Here is a 16,557-nt window from a genome sequence, read left to right on the forward strand (position 1 = left end):
GAGCAGGGACTCAAGATGTCCACTACTGGGCGCTGGAAGGTGATGATGTCAAAGGGGTGGGGATTCATATGTGAGCCTCCGATGGGTGGGGTGCCAGAGCCTCCCTAAAATGAGGGGTGAGGGGGGAAAGCGCGCCGAGCCTTTCGGGAAGAAAGTTTGAGGGGGCAAAAACTCCTGCCAAGCCCGGGCGAGCCTGCGTCGCCCTGCGGGCGTGACGCAGACGCGCAATAAAACCTGACACTCGCCAGCTGTTCGGGCTCCTCCTCGCCCCCTCCTTCGCCTTCTCCCTCCCCCTCCCCTCCCCCCCGGCGTCGGCCGCTATTGCCGCCCCAGTGCATTGTGGGCGCAGTCCGTTGTTCATTTGCCATTCGACCTGGGCCGGGGCCTGGTGGGGCGGAAGGGCTGCTGCTGGATCTATTGTAGGGGAAGCGCTCCAGGAGGAGGAGGTGACGACGAAGGCGGCCGTGCCAGCGACGCAGACTGGAGCCGTGGGGAATAAGATTTTGTTCTTGCAGCGTTAAAAAGCGCTTTCAAGCGGCCCGGCGAACTGACTGACTGAAACTGCCTGGCCGGGTGGGTGCTTCGGTTGGTTAGCCGCTTTTCTGCCTCTCCCAGAGCAATCAGTTGGGTGGGTGGGGGGGCAGCACAGAGACAGTTGGGCCGGAGCGGGGGGAGGAGGAGGAGGGGGGCGCGAGGGAGGGAGACAGGCGGGCGGGGGGCGCGCGGTCGCCCGCCATGTTCGCCGAGATGAACCGCAGGACCTTGGCGTTCCGGGGGGGAGGCCTGGTCAGTGCCGCGACCGCCGCCGCCACCACCACCACCGGAGGTGGAGGAGGTGGCGGCGGCGGCCCGACAGCTAACGGCAGCAGCGGGGGTGGCGGCAGCAGCGGCCAGGGCGAGGCCTGGGTCCGTCAGGAAGCCGAGCAGTTGAACGGCCAGGGGGTGGAGGAGGAAGTGGAGCTGGAGACCGTGGAGCTGGAGGTGGCCGAGGTGGAGGCCGCGGACAGTGCCGGAAAAGAGCTCTCGCCGACCCCTCCTTCGGACTCTGCGAGCGCTGCTCCATCCGTTCCTGCCCCGGCCGGCCCCATGTTCGCCGAGAGGAATCGTCGGACCTTGGCCTTCCGTGGCGGGGGCTTGGTGGCGGCAGCAAACAATGGCTGCGACGGGGCGGGCTGGTCGCGGCGGCCGTTGAACGGGCGGGGTGGCGGCGGCGGCGGCAGGGAGGAGGAGGAGCTGGAGTTGGAGGGGCTGCTGGAGGGGAAAGAGCTGGTGCAGGACGGGGGGTCGCTGAGCGACAGCAGCGAGGACGAGGAAGACGGCGAGGGGGGCAGCCTGGGTGATGGCAGCGGCGCAGAGGGCGGCAGCTGCAGCAGCAGCAGGCGGTCTGGGGGCGACGAGGCGGAGGTCAACAGCGTAGGCGCGGGGGAAGGGGAGAGTATCCAACACTTTCCGCTGCCAACCCGGCCCAAGTCCCTCCTGCAGAAGCTGCACGTCTCCTTCCAGAGCTGCTGGCTTAAGGAGTTCCCGTGGCTACAGTACTGTCAGAAGACGGGACTGGTGTCCTGTGTTTGGTGCACGGCTGCCGTTCCTACCGCCTCTACAGACGGCAACAGCAGCAACAACAACAGCAGCGGGGGTCACGACGATCTCTGCAAGGGTACTCGCAATTACAAACGTGCCCTATTTCTCAGGCATCATCTGTCAGCTGAGCATCGCCTCAATGAGCCAATTACTGCTGAGCAGGTAAATTGAATTGGGGAGGGGGGGAGGAAGAGAAACGTGGTCTTCTGGACAGTGGTGGGAGGGGAAAGAAGTCATCTTGCCCACCTTTCCTCGTTCCATGCCTTGTATGAATTACTTTAAAGGGATTCTAAAACATTGACTGAGTTTGAGGGCATTTTTATATTCTTCCCTAAATAAGGAATTCATTCTGCTCTCTGATTTTAAGGAAACTGAAAGTTTAAGCGATGGCATATAACAGTTCTGAGATTCAATAATTGTTACCTTTATTATTTCTTAATGCAGTTACATTGATTGGTGTGTGTGTGTGTGTGTGTACAAGAATAGGTAGGAAGTATACAAACCTGTAATTGGTATGTATAAAGTATGTGAATGTACTCCCTGTATTTGGCACTGTATTATACCATGTGGTGCAAACTCCTTTTTGCCCATTTAAGTACTACATTCAAATAGTACAGTAAGGTTTATTCATAATTGGAAAATCTATAAAAAATCCTTCAAAAATCTTGAGAGTTCTTGAGAAATACCGTCTTGCACTATACTCCAAGTAAAATGGTTTTGGAGGGCAAACTTTGTACCTATCTGTAACTCTTCAGAGCATTAATGTTTTTCTGGCATTATAGAATCCAGACAAAAGATGGCTACTTTTAAAGAGGTGCAGACAAGATGTTCTGTTCTCACTCTATTTACACATACATACATACATACATACATACATACATACATATAGAATTGAACCTGGTACATTATGTACCCTTATTTTGTAATTCTTGATACTCTCAAATGTGCTGAATTTATTTTATTAACAACGCTAAGGTGTTTTTAAAAATCTTTTTGTGTCATGGATTTTTCTGCTTAGTAAACAGGTCATTGAACAATACTTCAGAAGCAAAAAAAATGAGACTAAAATCAATTATATTTCCTCATCTGAAAATCTGCATGTTAAACTTACCAAATTCCAGCTATCTTTCCATTTTCCTTCTGATTAAAGCCAAGAGTCTGCCAAAGTGGTTTAAAGTGTTGGATAAAAATGCAAGTTCAAATCCATTCTCAATTGTGGAAGTTCATGAATCGACTTTGGACGATCCATTATTTCTCTACCCCATAAGGTGATTGTGAGAAAAATAGAAGAGAATTTCTATATTCCACTTAGAGTAACTGGAGAAAAGGCAAAATAAAAATATAACAATAATGTGATAAAAGTTGCTTCATTTCAAATAATTGAAAACATTTAGTTTAATAATAAACTTTTGAAGGTGAATAAATTGAGAGATGAGATTACAGCAAGAAATATGTGAATGTAGACTTTGCATTCAGCATTTGAATATTGAACAACTAGATCATTTTAAATTTATAGCCAGTCAATCATGTACCCAGATATAAATGTGTGCCAGCCTATATGAGATGAGTTAACCTAATGTTATCCAAAGAAACATCAAAACTTTGGGGCTCTGAAGTTGATTTCTTTGTATCTAAACTGAGCATTCTGCCCTAATGGGTTATAATTATTTCTTTTAAGCCATATAGTTTCCAAAATATTTTTCATGGTAAGGATCCCTTTTGTTTCTGAATATGATGCAGACATACCAGAGTGAGTGGAAATACTTCTTTAAAAAACTACAAAACCCTCTCTTAAATTGTATTTTGCCTGCTTAATAATTACATCAGTGTTATATGGTATCTTTAATCTTCATACATTATACAAAGATTAATTATACCATATACTGCGGTATTGAAACTAAAAACAGTCTCAATATTTAACTTCTGTTAGCTCACCCAGTAAAGTGTTATTTTGCCTTCAGAATATTTCAAATATATAAATATTTTATTTATTAAAAATTGTTGATAAAACATTAAAAAATCAAAAACAAAATGATAGGAGAAATCGTGTAAATTATGTTCCCCAGTTTGATGCTGGATTACAATTGCTGTCAATTTTAAGTAGTGTAAACACTATTATTCAGTACTATATTAACATTGTTTGTTCGTGACCATTATTTGTTCGTGACCATTATTTAATAAATACTTTTTTCAATAGGAAATTTGATCTAAACTAATATTTAAGTAACTTTTCTTGCCAATTTTAAATTTATTCACTTGTTAGCATTAAGTTCTTATGATTCACACTATATTAATACCACTTCATTCCTTGTCAGAGGCAGCCAGCTGCAAGCATATGAATTGCTGCTGTTCTCTCAGCATATCCCATTTTCTCCTAGACTAATTTGCATCTTAGATGTATGCTATGGGTATTGCTGAGAGGTACTGAAGGATGAGATGATAGCTCAAGTGTTTATTTCCTTAGAACTGTGTTTCTCAGCCTTAGTAACTTTATGGTGCATGGATTTCAATTCCCAGTATTCTGGAAATTTTGAGATTTGAAGTCCAACACACCATAAAGTTGCCAGAGAAGTGAAGCACTGCCTTAGAAAGATGGGAAGACTAGTGGTGAAGTGTGATTTACTTCAGGATAAGAAGGAGAGCAAGCAATTATTTATTGCCCTGAAGTTTGCAAAATATTTCTCAGTGCAATCTAATATACATTTGTTATTGTGCTGTACTTAGAATCCAAAGAAAAAATGGAATATTTTTTACTAAGTTTATGTTCTCTTTTGCTATATTCCCACATTAATTCATACAATGCCAAATGCAAAATTAGATTGCTGTGAACAAGATTGAGGTACAATAAACATCGATTTTTGTGGGCTTTAACAGCCAACTGAAAACTTGTAGATTTCCTGGTGAGATACAGTTTTAATTGGTTGTATCCAACTTTTTAACTATTATAGCTAAAAACCTGTTTCTCAAATTACACTTTGTTAAAATCCAAATTGTATATTGAAGTTTTGAAACAATATTAGATTATTTTCTGTACATCGTATATGTCCCTTAGCATGTAATACTTCCCTGAATTTCATTAGTGCCTGCATTTATATTCAGCAATATTTTTTTTAAATGCAGTATAACGGTTGATAAGAAATATTATATTTCATAGTCGGAGTAGCTGTCCTAACTTTCATACTCATAACTGAGACATAAAGAGATTTGTGTTGGAAACAATTTTGAATTATGTGGGAAAGTATCACTGATAATATTTTTTAAATATAATCTGCATTATATTTAGGTTATGTCCCTAAAAGATTTTATGATAAAAGACTGCATGAATATCCTAAGAAATGCATTTTTCTCATAGATATTTCTAGCCTGTATAAAATGGTTGAAAATACTTTGGTTTTGTAAAGATTCCTTATAACATATTAATATTGAACAAATTTCAGGAAGATGAGTGTGTGGGATATATTTTAAATAGGGACAAGAAGATGATCTCATTCTTCAGTTTAAGGTTCCTTAAAATAGATGTAGGGTATAAGTCTTCAATCTTAGGGCTTGTATCTGAAAATCAGGTTAAGGATTAGATTGTTAAGCTAATTGAAATCCTCCTATTTGTACTTCTTGCATATCAGACATCTTGAAGGAACAGTGTCTTCACTATAAAACCACCATGTATTTAACCGAATATCAGATAGTAACAAACCTTCCTTCATATGTATGTCATACATGATTATGTAGAAATCTGGAATAAATATGACATACTGGTAGCTATTTTCAGGAAAAAAAGCTTCTGGATTATCAGAATTTAAAAAGCTTGCTTGGTATGGAATGGATAATAATGCCTGATACATCTAACACTTTTTACCCAAAAATGGTGTATCTTATTTTTCGTAGTATAAGATGCACCCTTTTCCCTCACAAAAGAGGCTGAAAATCTGGGTGTGTCTTATACACTGAATACAGCATTTTTTGCCTCCCAAAACCCCACCCCCTTCACCAAAATAGCCATGCATAGCTTTTAGGAGGCTTTCAGAGAGCTGCTGGGGGCTGGGGAGGGCAGAAATGAGCAACAAACGGGCCATTTTTTGGTCAATTTTGCCCCCCCTCAGCCCCCAGGAGCACTCCTAAAGGCTATCCATGCCCTTACTTTGAAAAAAATAATGGACCAATTTTTGCCAAAAACAGGCCATTTTTTGCTCATTTTTAGCCCCCCCCCCCCGAACACTCTACAAGCCTCCTAAGGCTATTCATGCCCTTTAAAAAAAAAAGAACAGGTCCGTTTTTGTGAAAAACGGGCTGTTTTTGGGAGGTTTGCAGAGTGTAAAAATGGTTTTTTTTTTTAATTTGTCTCTTCAAAACCTTGGTGTGTCTTATACTCCAAAAATACGGTATATCAGTTAGATATTGAAACTGTATTTTGATATATAGGGTACCAGGTAAAATAGTAGTTTTCCTGAAGCCTGTATCCTTTACACTGTCTAGAAGTTATGAATTTAGTACCAAGATCTTGAAGGTCCTAAATTGAAGATTAGAAAAATATGTTTTAGTTACAGATGGTGGATTTTATTCCTCACTAGGCTATCTGGAAGTTTAAATGGAGGATAGGAAAAACAAAATGGAAACATGATATATAGTTGTCATAATAAACAGCAATAGGGAATCAATGAACTGAGACAGCATAACACTGGCAAAATTTCTCCCAGAAAACATTTGAAATAATACATAATGTTGAAAATGAAGAATGAAAATGTTAAATCTTATTTAACAGTAATTCAACCCAGAGCAGAAATTAATTTTAATATTAGGAGGAGGCATGGTATTGGTACAATGAAAGAAAAAAAATGATTTGGTGCCCTCAAGAGTGGAGTTGTTAAAACTACAAATGAATTGTGGTTCTAAGATTATTAACTAAATACTATCAGACTTGTATATAGATGCACAAGGCTCTTTTGTCACAGATGATTAAGTCTGTGTAATAATGACATTGCGGTCATAAGTCATTTAGATTTTTTTTAAGGATATTCAAGTTGACCTTAACTTCAAGTCACTGTATTAATACAGTGTCTTTGAAAATGTTACCATGTTTGTCACTGCTTTCTTCTGGAATGTTTTTTAATTTTCAGTGAGCACCAATATTCCAGGGAAGAAATTTTATTCTTGCTCAATATTAATTAACCAATTGTCAGTGCAAATATGTAATACGCATCATAGGACTGTGCATTCAGATGCATTACTGTTGACGTAGCATTGGTCAGGAACACCATAAAGCAGCTGCAGCTTTTCCTGGGTTACCCTCTGCAACTGACATACAACATGTAAGACATTTCTCTGACAGTTGCTGTATGAGCACTGATGCACATGCCAAATTGCATTTTGCCTTTTGAATCTGAATTATTGCTTGTCTTACAGCCATATTCTGGATCACCTGTATCTTTTAGATCAAGATTAGGAATAGTTTGTCTTCCTGTGATTACAATAAAGTAAACATGAGATTTCCAATCTATGAACACATGTTTTATGTATTTATTTACTTAATTTGTATGACCACCCAGTTCAACAAGTAACTCTGGGAAAGAAAATAACATTGAAATCAATTGCCAGCAATAACAAAAGCATATATTGTACAAAAATAACAACAGGTATATAAGTCTAAATACCAAGTGCTAAAAGTAAAACACACAGCAGCTGACACTAAGAAGGCACTTTTGTAAATTAGCAGATTTATCAGTGAGTTATGAAGTAACTTTTCAAGGTAGTAACTTTTTATGCAAAAAGAACTTTAGAGCCCAGTCAAAACAGAATTTTATTTACTGAATTATTAGATGTACTCCAATTATCAATATTCTATATGGTATGTTTAGATAGTAGGACAACATAGCAATTGTTTTGTTCAGTTTCTAGCTTTTAAGTATACCTGCATTTTAGTATCAAAAGATTGATACGTCCTTTTGTGATAAAGTGTGTAAAAAGAATTTTGAATACAATATGAGTTGCACGTCTAAGGAACTTGTTGAAAAGGACATTAGAAAATATTGGTTGTATTAGTAGGAATAGTTCTCCAAATACAGGAAGTAAAAATCCCAGAATTGTGTTCAGTTCTGGAAATCACATTTTAAAAAGGTTCAGACAAACTGAAGCAATGCAAAGGATGATGAGGATGTTTAGCAAACTGGAAAGTAAGAAAATAATTGAGGTAACTTTAGGTCTAATTTTAAGAAAAGGTATTAATAGCCACCAAATACTTAAAGAGGTGTGATTTGGAAGGAGAAAAAACCAGGAGGAAAAAGGCAAGGCACAGATTTATATTTTGAATTTATATTTTAAATTCATATACATTTCTCTAGAGTAAGTTGTCTTCATTGTTGTGATAGGATGTTTCAGCAAGGACACTGATATTTTTTTAACTTGCAAATTGCACAAGGGCATTTACTATTACATGGCAATGAAAAATTAATTGCTATTAATTCCAATTAATAGCAGAAGTTTTAATGGCACTGAAAAATTAGTATAATGTAATTAATTGTATGACCACAAATAGTCATCGACTTACAACAGTTCACTTAGTGACCATTCAAAGTTAGAACGGCACTGAAAAAAGTGACATGACCATTTTTCACACTTACAACCATTGCAGCATCCCCGTGATCACATGATTTACATTAGGATGCTGTCTCATATTTATGACGGTTGCAGTGTTCTGGGGTCACATGATCATCTTTCATAGCTTTCTGAGGAAAGGTTGTCAATGAGGAAATCAGATTCATTTAACCGTGTTACTAAATCAACAACTGTAGCGATTCATTAACAACTGAAATGGGCAAAAGTCACTTAACAAATCGCTCACTTAGCAACATAATTGGGTCAATTGTGGTCGTAAATTGAGGACTATCTGTCCTCACATTTGGTGTGTGATAAAATTAATTTCAGTGCGTGCTTTGTTTAACTGGAAATATATGGCAGTGGACTAAACTATAAAATATAAAGAAAGCAACAATATTTTAGAATTGTGTTGTTTAATCCTAAAAGTATCATTTAGAATTTAAAACCAGTCAAGCCTCAACTCAAATGTATAATCTTAATTCCTCCCTCTTCTCTTAATTACAGGAATCTGAATTAACATCAGAATTGGCTGAGAGAGATTGTGATTATAATATTAGGCCAAATGAGAACTCTTACTGCTATCAACTATTGCAAGAATTAAATGAGCAAAGAAAAAAGGGCATTCTCTGTGATGTTAATATTGTGGTGAGTGGAAGAGTCTTCAGAGCTCACAAAAATATTCTGGTTGCAGGCAGCCGTTTCTTCAAGACTCTGTATTGCTTTACAAACAAAGAAAATCGTAACCAAACCACTGTTACCTACTTAGATGTTGTTGCTGTTCAAGGCTTTTCTGTCATCTTGGACTTTCTATACTCTGGTAACCTTGTGCTTACAAGCCAGAATGCAATTGAAGTTATGTCAGTGGCCAGCTACCTTCAGATGACAGAGGTTGTGCAATCCTGTCGTAATTTTATCAAAGATGCCTTAAATATAAGCATAAAATCAGAAGCCCCAGAAGCTGTAGTTGTGGATTATAACAGAAGATCGGTGAGTAGAGACGGGTTATCTTCAAGGGATCAGAAAGTTGCTAGTTTTTGGGCCACAAGAAATCTAACTAACTTGGCAAGCAACATAAAAACTGAAAATGATGGCTATTGCATTGATGAAAGCCAGTCTGAAAACTACCAAATTAACGATTGGGTCCAGGACAGCTCACCTGAAATGGCTGAAAATGAATCTCAAGGTGAAGGAAAGGTCTTTGTGTGGAATGATATGAGTTCACAGGGACAATCGCTTCAAGAACCTGGAAAAACAAGAAGGAAAAACCCAGGTGCAAAAAGATTTGTTTACAATATACCACCCAGTAATGATGAGCCATTGGAAGACTGCTCAGCTACTCAAACTTCAGTACAGTATCCAGAAGAAGATCTGCAGTTTATCAAAGAAGAAGTAGCAGGTAAATGCTGGCATGATGGATGTCAAACATTACAATTAATTAAAGCAACAGGAAGTACTTTATCAAAGTTTCAGATGCTAACATTTTTTTATATTCTGAAATACGAAAGCATTCTTTTCTCTTGTAATTCTGAAATCATTGAGTCATTTACATATAGATCATAGAATGTGCAGCTCCTTTAAATGAACATATGGAATAAATCTCAGGTGTGAAGATTGATCCTAGGCAGCATTGGTTTTACTGCAGAATTACAAAAACTATACTATAGAGAGAAAGTCTTTGTAATAATGTTTAGAATTGGAATTCTGTTTAGAAGTTTATAGAGTCAGTACTAAATATTCTAAACCTCCTAAACTATTAGCATATTTTACAACATGCAGAATGCAGGCATATATGATAATGTTTTTGACAATTCGATTCAATTTGTTTTTTTTTTAAATCATACTTCTTTTGAACTTCTGAATTGCTCAGATTTAGTTTCTGTCTACAGGATATAAGAATGTTTTGTTAGGAGCATCAATAGCCAGCATATTCAAAGGAAAAAAATCAAATCTTTGAAATCTGGTTTATATGCCTACCACTAACAGAAGAATGGCATTTGGGGAAACTGAAAAGTGTATACTATACTGTATAGCAGTGATGGCGAACCTTTTTTTTTTAACGGCGTGCCAGAATTGCGTGCACGCTTGCTACTGCACCCCCCCCCCGCGTGCCCACTCAATTCCCCACCCAACTGCCCATGCGCACGTCACACACACAGCATGCACCCCCTCCCCCATGCTCCGGAGGCTTTCCTGAAGCCTAGGGAGGGCAAAAATGGCCTCTCCCACCCTTCTAGATGCCCTCTGGAAGCAAGAAACAGATCCTTTGGTGCCATTTTTTGTCCTTTCCAGCCTCTGGAGGCTTTCCTGAGGCTCGGCTCCTCTTTCTTCCTCGGCTGTTGGAAGAGTGCTGCGCCCATTTAATTCTTTTTGGGAGCCACCATGCTTGCCCCGGCGAGAGACTAGCGCTGCCGGGGAGAAATCAGCAGGAGGGGGAGAAGAACACAAACTTCTGCTAGGGATGCCTTCTCTCCCCCCTCTCCCCCTGATCTCTCCCTGGCAGCGCTCGCCTCACGCGGCAGCAAAGTGTGTGTGTGCGTGTGTGTAACGGGGGCTGGCTGGGACCGATCAGCTGAAAGGCTGGCAAAGAAGCGGCGCTCGGAAGAAGAAGGCAGAGATGCTGGCTGGCATTCACTTCCCTTACTTTTCGCCGCCGCCGCCCCAGCAGGATGGAACATTACCATCCCCTCCCTGCTGGTTGCAGCCCAGGCCCCGCCTGCCCTGCTTAGCTGAAAGTGGCGAGGGAGCAAGTCGCGATGAGCAGTAAGGGAAATGAGCGCGGCCACTATCCTTGCCTTTTCGCAGCAGTGGGGAAGATTTCTTTGCCAGCCTCTCAGCTGATCGGTCCCAGCCAGCCTCCCGTTACACACACGCACATACACACTTTGCTGCCGTGTGAGGCGAGCGTTGCCAAGGCGTCCTGGTACCGGGGCCGAAGGGGTGGCGTTGGCGAGGACGGGCGGGCAAGGGCTTCCCTCCCTTCCCACCCAAGCGGACTTCTTGCACAGCTCCAGCCTGCAGCTCTGATGAGGATCCGCGGTCCAGAGTGCTGCTGCTTCCAGCGGGATATATTCTGCCTGGCCCTTGGCGGCGTCTTTATGCGGTTAGCTCGCCTCCCCACCAGCAGCTCCTCCACCAGCATTGCGGCTGGAAGCGGAATCGCAAGAACTGCTGTTGGGGAAGGGAGGAAGGGGTGGCAGTCACCTGTTCTCGCCACGGTCACCCCTTCGCCCCTGGTAATGGCGACTGTTGCACTGCTGCTTCCAGCCGGGACGCTGGAGTAGCTGCTGGCGGGGAGGCGAGCTACCTGCAGAAAGACGCCGCCGAGGGCCTGGCAGAATATATCCCGCTGGAAGCGGCAGCACTCCGGACCGCGGATCCTCAGAGCCGCAGCCTGGAGCCATGCAAGAAGCCCACTTGCGTGGGAAAGGAGGGAAGCCCTTGCCCATCCTTGCCACCGCCGCCCCCTCGTCCCTGTCAGCTATCACAGTGCCGCTTCTGGCTGGTGTGGGAGTGGCTGCAGGGGCCGGCTGGCCGCTCCTGCCCGTCTCCTTGTGGCTGCCGCTGCTTTCTGAGGTCCCGAGCCCTTCGGACTGCAGATGAGCCATGGGCTGGAGGGCGAGGGCCACGCAAGAAGCTCTGCTCTACTAAGCGACGGCCGGGATCCCCTCTCCACATCTTTTGGCATATGCAGCCCTTGCTCTTCCTGTTGGTGTTTTTTGCGTGCGCATGTGCGCCAGGAACCAGGAACCAGATCACCAAACGGCCAATACGCATGTGCACACTGAAAACAAGATCATTTTCCTGGCCTGCGCATGCGCACCAGGTGGCTCTTCTGTTTTCTGGCACGCCAATGCACGTAAAGACCAGCTGGCTGCTGTGCCAGAACCCAGAAGACCAACTGGTGATGGCTCCGCGTGCCAGGAGAGATGGCTCTGCATGCCACTTCTGGCACACGTGCCATAGGTTCGCAATCACGGCTGTATAGCATTTGAAATCAGATCCTAATTCTAATAGTTTGGTAATAAAAATATATGACACATAGAATTGTATTTTGGAGCATTTATAATTTAGAAGTCTATGCTTTTAAATAAAGCAAAACCAATATTAAGAGTATATTATACTATCTATGAAGGTATTTAAACATCGTAGTATAATTAATATATAATAAATATATATTAGAAATATATTTAAAAAGTTAATAGTAGAAATTACCAAGGTGCATTTAAAGGGGACTTGAATCCAGCAACAATTTTTCCTGTATCATCTTATGCATTTTCACAGAATATAGGATTTTTCCTTCAACTTCATTAAGTTTTTCCCATATTTACCACCACTACGAGTGCAGTGCTTAGAATGCAGTATAGCAGGCTGACTCTGTAAACTGCCAGGAATTCGATCCTGACCAGCTCAAGGTTGACTCAGCCTTCCATCATTCTCAGGTCGGTAAAATGGGGGCCCAGATTGTTGGAAGCAATATGTTGACTCTGCTTAGAGAATGCTGTAAAGCATTATGAAGCAGTACACAAGTCTAAGTTTTAAGTGCAATTATCTCATGATTAAAAGAAATACTTTTTATATTCTCTAGATCAGTGATGGCGAACCTATGGCACGCGTGCCAGGGGTGGCACGCGGAGCCATTTGTCAGGGCATGCAAGGCGCTGCCCTGTCAGCTGGCCAGCGTGCATGTGTGCGCTGGCCAGCTGAGTTCACCCTTTTTTAAAGCCATTTTTCGCCGTTCCCAGGCTCCAGAGGCTTTATAGGAGCCTGGGGAGGGCGAAAACAGCCTCCCCCGTCCCCTAGGACTCCCTCCGGAGGCGTCAGGGAAGCCTCCGGATAGTCCCTGAAGCCTTCGGAGCACTTAAAACGACTTCAAAGTCACTTACTGTTTGCTCGGAGGGTCGTTTTGAGCGATCCGAAGGCTTCAGGGACTGTCCGGAGGCTTCCCTGACGCCTTCGGAGGGCGTCCGGGGCGGGGCGGGGGAGGCTGTTTTCACCCTCCCCAGGCTTCTATAAAGCCTCTGGAGCCTGGGGAGGGCGAAAAAAGCATGTAAAAAATGGGGGGGGGGGGAGCCTGTAATGCGCGCATGCGCACTGGGGGTCATGCATTGCATTATAGGTGCGGCACGCCCGCACACGACAGTTCAAGTGCTCAAATTTTGATTACATGACCATTGGTTCATTTGTTCAGTGCTATCATAACTTCAAACAATGCTGAACAATGGCCCTAAGTTCAGGACTACCTGTATAAAACAGTATAGTTGGGCTTCGCTTCTTCCTGTCTTAGACTTAAGCCAGGAAGGAAAAGGCATTAATAAACACAGCTGTGTTTCATCCCAGAACATTTCTATATCTTATAAATATTCCAGACTAAAATATATGAAGTTGCTGGGAGAGGGGGCTTAAACTGAAAATATGTTGAAATTATTGAGGTAAGTTCAACTAAACAATGTAGTGCTACTTGTTTAGGAATCCTTTCACTACTCGTCCAGTTAAAAAAGATTAATTGTGAAATAAAGGTACAAGGAAATATTTACTTAAACAATTATAAAGCCACCCACACTCTGGAGAGTTTCCAATCAAAATTAAAACAGCATACTTAAAAACAACATAATACATATATCAATTAAAATAATAAACATTAAAAATTTGGCGCCAAAGTTAAATTTTCAACAATTGCATTAACTACTTTTGTCCTTCTTTGTATCCTCTTATTTCCTAACACTAGTCTCTTTATACCTAGGATAATTTTCTTGCGTCCGTAGTCTGGAACCAATATCTGGAACCATCACTATATGAATTGACCAATCTCATTGAGCTGCTCTATTAACAGTAAAACCCAGCCAACCTTCCCTGGGCTTGAAAGCTAAGGAAGGCAAAACTTGGTCATTACTTTTAAATCAGAGATCTGCAGACAATACTAGTAATATACTATTGTTTAGACTGAATAATTTAAAAAAGTCAGACAGCAGTATAAGTGGTCCTTAACTTACAACCACCAGTTGCTTAACGACCATTCAGTGTTACGATGAAACTGAAAAAGGGGTCTTATGACCCAGTTCATAAGGTGTCCTCCATAATCATGACCGCATTTTACAATGGTTTCTCAAAAAAAACAGCATTTCTATTTTCAGCAAAACCACGCCCATAGCGAACCATGGGTTTTCTTAACACAGCATTTGCTTTATAATCGCTTCAAAATGTTTGTAAAATTGGGCAGGCTCTATTATGGTCATTACTTGTAATGGCAAATCATTGTTGCCCCCAAAAGATACATGGACATGGTCACTTATTCCCACTTGAAAGAGATTTAATATTTCCATTAAAGGCAGAGGAGATATGGCTGTAATAATTGTTGGGGGAGAGATGTTTTAACCAAATCGTACTAAATTGCTATGTTTTAGAGAAATCAAGCCAATGCTTTTTTCTTTTCTTTGTTCTTTTTGTTACTGAAGTGAACTATTTAGAGTGTAAGGTGCATTTAGAAAATAAGAGGAAGATCAATATTCATTCTTCATTCACTCATTACAACTGACTCCACTAATTCATTAGTTGAAGATTGTGATGATAGGTTTCCAGGTTTTCATTCCTGTGACCTACTCTGAGTACACGTGCCAAAAACAGCTGAAAGAATGTTGGAAATAGATTGCAACTTCTCTCTCTTTGACAAATGGGTCATATAACACATTTGCCCAGATAAACAGTCCTGACTGTTTCTGGGCAGACATTCAAATTAAATGATGACTTGTTTACTTTAGCCATGATTGCCAAGTTAATATTTTAATTAATTTCTATTAATGTGTAATAATTGGAAGAAGTCAAAATAAATTAGATAAACTAAAGCTTGAGATTTAGGCTGTAGTCTATTATCCTGTTATGTTAAATTGGGTGAGAGATAGTGTACTGTAATGTGAAAATTTTCCCTTTTTTGCTTTTCCCCCCTGCATTTTTCGTACCTTTATCTTTAATACCTTTACCGAATATTGAGCTTCATATGGGTCCTATTTGTGAAGAAATTTTGAGTGGACGAGTAAATTCCAAAGTGTGATTGTTTCCTTTTTCATACATAATGTTATTCAATATGAGAAAAGTAATTCCTCCATTTCAGTTAGCTCAGTTAACTAGGGCCAGATAAATGAGAGCTGATTTGGACCTTTTAAAGTGTTGTTACTTTATGCATGAATTCTCTAAATTCAAGGTAAATTATTTAAAAACAAGGGAATATTTTTGCTTAGCTATTGCTTAGACATTTTCAAATTGATTTATTGCAATGCACTAAGGTCTCTAATAGTCCAGTAGCCAACATTGGACTTTGTATTTAAAGCTTTCGCAAAAGAATGTTGGAAACAATTATTTACTACACTAATTTATTTTGGTCGTCTTGAGACTTACATGAGAGTTAGGGGACATTTTGTGGGAAACATTTCTCTATTTTAAAAGAAATAATAGTGTTGATTTTAAATATGAAGCAGCACTGGTAGATTTGAATGATTTTGAAATATAGCTTTTGAAAACAGTTGCCAGTCATACCTAACTCAAGACATTTTTAGGAGGCACTAATTTTTCTATATCTTGTTTTGATTTCAATATATTTTTTATAAACAATTTGGGATTTGCTCTTTTAAATGTAATCTTTCATTTTATTTGTTAAGGGTTTTTAAGCCTCAATAACAGGTCCATTTTTGAGTGCTGGTTGTAGCTTAGCTTTCCTCAGTGAAACAAAATTCATAATGAGTCTTGGTTTATAAATTTCCCCCATTCCTCCACCATTTTAAGCCCTTCCTATCATAATTTTCTCAGGTTCTGCCAACCAAAAGATGCTTCTATTTGCTCTGTCCCTGAAAGTTCTTTAGGTCAGTCAGGATAGCTATAGAAAATTCATAGAAACAGGAAGTTAAAACTTAGTGATCTGTTTTTGTTTCCTCTATGAAATAGCCATGATAAATTGCAGATTAGACTAGGTGTTGAATGTAGAACTGTATGTAGAATTTTCTAGTTGCAGTAGATAGCACATAGAACCAGATGATATTCAAATTAACTACTACTCAAATTACTACTCATACTCAAATGAACTCAGTTTTTGTAGAGTGTTTTACATCCCAAAGATGTGAAATTAATGCATATAGCACATGTAAGTTTTAATGTACCACTTTTGAACCTTGAAACTCAATATGCCTAGGTAAAATCTTATAGCGCAGGACTAGGTTACTTGTGAAACTGCTTGTCTGTGTTTTTATATACAGTATGGGTATTTACCGTATTTATCGGCGTATAACACGAACTTTCCCCCCCGAAAAATAGGGGGCAAATGATGTATGCGTGTTATACGCCGATATACGCCAGGCGATATACGCCAGGCACACAGAAAAGGATCGCGGAGCGCTTCGC

At 40.9% G+C, this 16,557-nt stretch overlaps 1 protein-coding gene across 2 annotated transcripts in view; it reads left to right on the forward strand.

Annotated features, from left to right (window-relative positions):
- The window catches only part of ZBTB10 (zinc finger and BTB domain containing 10), a 23,359-nt gene continuing 6,802 nt past the window's right edge, over positions 1 to 16,557 (forward strand). Inside the window, exons 1-3 of one of the 2 annotated variants that reach the window (XM_081951013.1) lie at positions 1 to 39; positions 1,504 to 1,743; positions 8,677 to 9,568. In XM_081951013.1, coding sequence (XP_081807139.1) covers positions 16 to 39; positions 1,504 to 1,743; positions 8,677 to 9,568 — 1,156 coding nt within the window. In that variant the 5' untranslated portion in view covers positions 1 to 15. Of the gene's footprint in view, positions 40 to 149; positions 1,744 to 8,676; positions 9,569 to 16,557 lie in introns of those variants that run through there. The other variant, XM_081951012.1, reaches the window with a different exon arrangement.

The sequence above is a fragment of the Natrix helvetica genome (genome assembly GCF_964273705.1).
Source record: "Natrix helvetica genome assembly, chromosome: 4".
Lineage (NCBI taxonomy): Eukaryota > Metazoa > Chordata > Lepidosauria > Squamata > Natricidae > Natrix > Natrix helvetica.